Source organism: Humulus lupulus, chromosome 1 (assembly GCF_963169125.1).
Source record: "Humulus lupulus chromosome 1, drHumLupu1.1, whole genome shotgun sequence".
NCBI classification, from domain to species: domain Eukaryota; kingdom Viridiplantae; phylum Streptophyta; class Magnoliopsida; order Rosales; family Cannabaceae; genus Humulus; species Humulus lupulus.
Window position 1 is genome coordinate 291127881 of NC_084793.1, and position 4855 is coordinate 291132735.

Here is a 4855-nt window from a genome sequence, read left to right on the forward strand (position 1 = left end):
CTTGAGAACGATCAACCTTTAGATTCTTTAGCGGTTACCTAATCATAACCAATTATAATCCATTAATAAAGTAAATCAATAAATTGTTCACAATCTAAAACCACACTCCCGGGATCAATCCCGCACTCTCGGGAATCTTAATATACTCAAACGGGGCAAAGGAACCAAACCCCGAGCCTTAAAAGTCATTCCGAGCCCTAAAATAGGCTTGCTTGAAAATAGACCAGCGTTGCAGCCCTATTCAATGGCGCTGAGGCGCTATTTCCAAGTCAGAGAGGCCCAGCTCTCTTCCCTGCCTAGCGCTACTGCGCCAATTACAGACCAGAATCTTTCTGGTTTTCCCTCCTTGCGATTTCCCTTCAAACCAACCCTCCAAACCAATCCCAAACATCACCCAAACATCCAATTCAACCCCTAAACTTCATCTACATCTCACCCTCATCAAAACCCAATCAATTTTACACAAAAACATCCCTTAATTCCCAACTATCCACATCAAAACTATAAGCTGAAAACTATAAAGAAAAACAGAGTATAGCTTAAAATTCTTGGATGAAATCCTACCTCAAGCTGGTTTTGAATCCCCTTCAAAGAATAAATCAAGTTCCTAAGCTCAAACCTTGATTTTTCCTAGCTTAATTATTCAATTTGGCTTGAAAAAAAACAGAAGGAAGAAAGAGGGAAAATGGTGTACGGGTGAGAGAGAAACCTTGCTCTGTTTTGGGTGACTTCTACAGCCTTCAATGGCATATATCAATCCTAGGGGTGAAAAGACTAAAATACCCCTAGGTCAAATAAAGGTTTCTAAAAGCCCTCAAGGGTAAAATCGTCCTTTCCAACCTATTTCGTTAATCATAATTAACACCATCCAATTCCCGCTATTCTCGATATTCTCAAGTACCAATAATTCAAATCATGTTACCATTTTACTCCCAGCAACGCTCTAATCACTAAATCATCCCTAGACTCACCCCGAGCCTCGAACTTAATCCCATTATGACTAAACCGCTACTTGATATTCAAAGATCGTCTCATACCGAATAGCTCAAAAAAATCTACATTATAATGTGGCATCAACAATATATCACCGACATGCATACAAATATACAATTATGCCCTCAACGGGCCAAATTACCAAAACACCCTTGTAATGAAATGTGGACCCACATGCATGCATTTAACATCATATTATAATATAATTCACATAAACATGCATATATTCATTTAATGGCATAATTAAACAGTTATGGCCATCCCGGTCTACTAATCCAGCCATTAAACCGCATTAGGGATTTCAGGGCATTACAGTTGGGCCTGGCCCAATTGGAAGTAGGAAATGGGCAGGGAGGGATATCCCAAGGCTACCACACCCAAGGTTTCCAAGGAGCCCCTGGCCTCTGTGGCTGCTGCTGGGCTGTCGAGCTGGACCGGCCACCGCCGGTGTTCGTCCCCTGGCCGCCGACACCACTGCGACCACCTTTGTTGGAGTTTCGACCACCCCCGTTGTTGTTGCGGTTCTTGTTTTCGGTGTTGTGTTTATTGCCATTACCACGATTTTGTGGATTTGTGTCGGGATAAGAAGTAGCATCATCGGAGGCATTGGAGAACATGGCATAATCAGTTTTAGTAGCTGCCTTCTTGGCAAAGTCGGCTTCCTCAAGAGTGAGCATGGAGCGAGCCTGGTAAAAGGGGGGAAGTGGCTTACTTTGACGAATCAATGTCCCAACATCGTTATTGGCATCTGTTAAACCCGCGACCAATTGTAACACCAAGCAACTATTGTTGATCGGAGCTCCAACATTTTTAAGTTGATTGGCTAATATTTTAAGCCGTTGACAGTATGCCGAGACATTAGGAAAATCACACATAAGAGTAGAGGAGAATTCCTATTCAAGGGTCACAGCTCTGGAATGTTCATTGTCTTGGAATAGATCACAAAGACGAGTCCATACATCCATCGCTCTCTGATCGGGTTCAATGATAGTATGCAATAGATCGGTAGAGATGGTGGAATAAATCCACTGAAGGACCGTTGCATCAAGAGTTTACCATAATTATTTCTCCTCGTCGGAGGTGGGTGGTGCTGCTCTACCAGATGTCAGAGGAATGGTGAGGTCAATAACGCGATGAGAGCGAGCGTGGACTTTGAAGAGTTCTGCCCAAGTTGAATAATAGACATTTTCCATCTCAAGAACAGTAGGGATATGGTTACGTATGTTTGATACGGCTAATGCCGAATGAAATGGGGCTTTAGAGGAAGACATGATGAAGTTTTTGAAGATGGAAAAAAAAAATAAACACAGACGGAGACGGGTAGAAGGAGTGCAAGCGGAAGCTTAGGGAAGACAGAAAAGGAAGGAAGAAGAATACCCTTGGTCTCGTGATACCATGAAGGAAATCGTTTTCGTCAATGTATCATTAACAAGGTTATGATTATATACAAAATTACAATGAGGAATAAAGGCTAAGATTAAGGAAACTATCAACTAGCTAAAAATATGCCTAAGAATATTACAAAAGATATCAAGAGATTTATTTACATAATTAAGAATATATTAATATATATTCTATAAAAAAAAAAGTTTGATCAAAATAGAATGCAGTTTTTTCTCAAAAAAAAAAACGTGTTTTTTTATGTTTCTATGTTTTGTAAAATTAAAAAATATTATCAAATTTGGTTTTTCGTTGCAAGGCAAGCAATCAAAATAATTTTTTTTTCTTTCTTGTCTTAATAAAAAAAAATCAAACGTGAATGTTGTTGTGTATACGTTTTTAACGAGAGATGGTAAATTTTGGGTGCTGAAAAAAAATGTAAGAGTAATGTGTGCACCAAACAAATATTGTGGCCATAAATATAATTATAATGTGAAGAGAGTGAAAGAAATGGTAGTTGGGAAATTTTAAAAAAAATTCTACAAAAGAGAAAATGTTTTGTTTTTAATTTGATTTTGATTTCTCATTCCCACAGCATGCTTCCACCCATCATTCAATTAATTATACTTTTTAAGGATTTATTTAGTTGGACCAAATAATACAAATTAGGAAGTTTTTATTCTACCTATATCAAATTAATGAAACCGACCAAATCAAACTAAATCAATTTAATAAAAAATAGCCAAAACTAATTTATGATAGTTTAGTTTCACTAGTTTCGTTTGGTTTATATTTTCTTTACACTAAATTCAGTTGGTTCACTTTGCTCCATTTGTCCACTAAAAGACAGAACCGAATCCATCTAAATTATCTGCATATTATGGACTTTTGCTCATTAAATAGTTGGATAAAAATTAATGGACTTTTGCAAAATAGTCCCTTTTTTAATATTATTTTACAAAATAACTTTTTATTTGATTTTTAAAAAGAAGTCTTTCCAACAAATTCCATACATTGTCTAAAGGATTATTTTGTAAAATAATATTAAAAATATATATTTTCACCTAGGTTACTTTTTTATTTGAAAAAAAGGAGCATAATATAATCATGTTGAGAACAAAATATTCACGGTCTAAAACAATACTCATACATTGGTTAGCACAACTTTTTAAAATCACTTTTTATATGAATTAGTCTTAAAAGATTGGATTCAATAATATCAAAAAAGATTATTACTTTAATAAGCTACTTCTAAAGAAGACAGTAAGAGTAGTGTTGACAACGTTTTTCGTCAACTAAAGACAAGAGCAATTAAGTAAATGTATAGTTTAGCAAGAAAAGAAAAATAATGATTTTTACGTGGTTCAGCAGTTAAAATATGCCTACGTTCACGAGTCATTTTTATTAAGATCTGCAATAAAGCTTTTTTTAGAGCAATTTCACAGAGCCTCTTTCAGTACAAAATAGTGCGGAGTATAAATGACTAAACCCAAGCCATTTATAGACCCAATTCCAAGAATTCTCCCTTAATCTTAGGGATATTACAAGATACATATCAGGTTTGAATTTGAAATATAAAAGTTGTTAATTAAAATACAATTAATTGTAGATAAATATCCCTAAACAATAGGGTTGATTACACGGTTTGAATTAAATCCCCATGATTATAGGGATTCCTTAACAACATCTTCGTGTATTAGTTTAATGCGTCTTTGAGCTTGGACGCTGCTTCAACGCGCTTTCGAGATCATATGTAGCTTTGAGCTTGTCGTTCCATTTGTTGCTACCTTCTTGCTTGATGGGTCCATCGAACTCACCTTTCAGAGGAGACTTCTTGTTGCCTTCAAGCCTGCAACTCACGCTCGAGTGCAAATGACATGGCTCTTTGGAAGTTCATGTTTATTTGTACAATTATAACATTAATACTTATTAATTCCGAGCTTGCACTTTACGAGCCTAGATTTCGAGGCTGTTTATTTATTCTTGAAATTTGGGTGTAACATTTTGCCCCCTCAAAAGTGTTGGTTCGAATCCTCTTAGAAAGAAAGTTTTGAAATTCACATTCGGAAAATGTGCCCACCTACCACACTCGAGTGTGGACATGTGTCAACATAGGAATGGATGCTAAGAGTACTCGAGTACTCTCTTTCTAAACACGTCCTTTCCTATTCCCCTTTTTTGCCGCTAGTTTTTGACATTAAACATGGCCCATTGGATCATGTTTTAACCCAATTCAAGGGCTCAGATCCCACCCACCCTCCCCCCCCCCCGAATGCGACCTTTTTTTTTTCCTATTTATACCCCTTATTCATCTTCTTCATCTTCATTTTTACCCTCCCAACTTTCAGAAAAGAATCACAAACCAGAGCTCCAAACCCTTGCATGTTCTCTAAGCCAAAAAGACAAAGCAACCTTCAATCGTTTGGTTCCATACGATCGACTTTGTGTAAGTTTTTTTAACCTTACTTTTTATGTGTACCGT

General features: G+C 36.7%; 1 protein-coding gene across 1 annotated transcript; it reads right to left on the minus strand.

Annotated features, from left to right (window-relative positions):
- Positions 1–443: 443 nt before the first annotated feature.
- LOC133778688 (uncharacterized) lies at positions 444–2286 on the minus strand. The gene has a single exon (XM_062218697.1). It carries the CDS (start codon positions 1866–1868, stop codon positions 1362–1364), a length of 507 nt encoding a protein of 168 aa, XP_062074681.1. The 5' UTR covers positions 1869–2286; the 3' UTR covers positions 444–1361.
- Positions 2287–4855: the final 2569 nt, after the last annotated feature.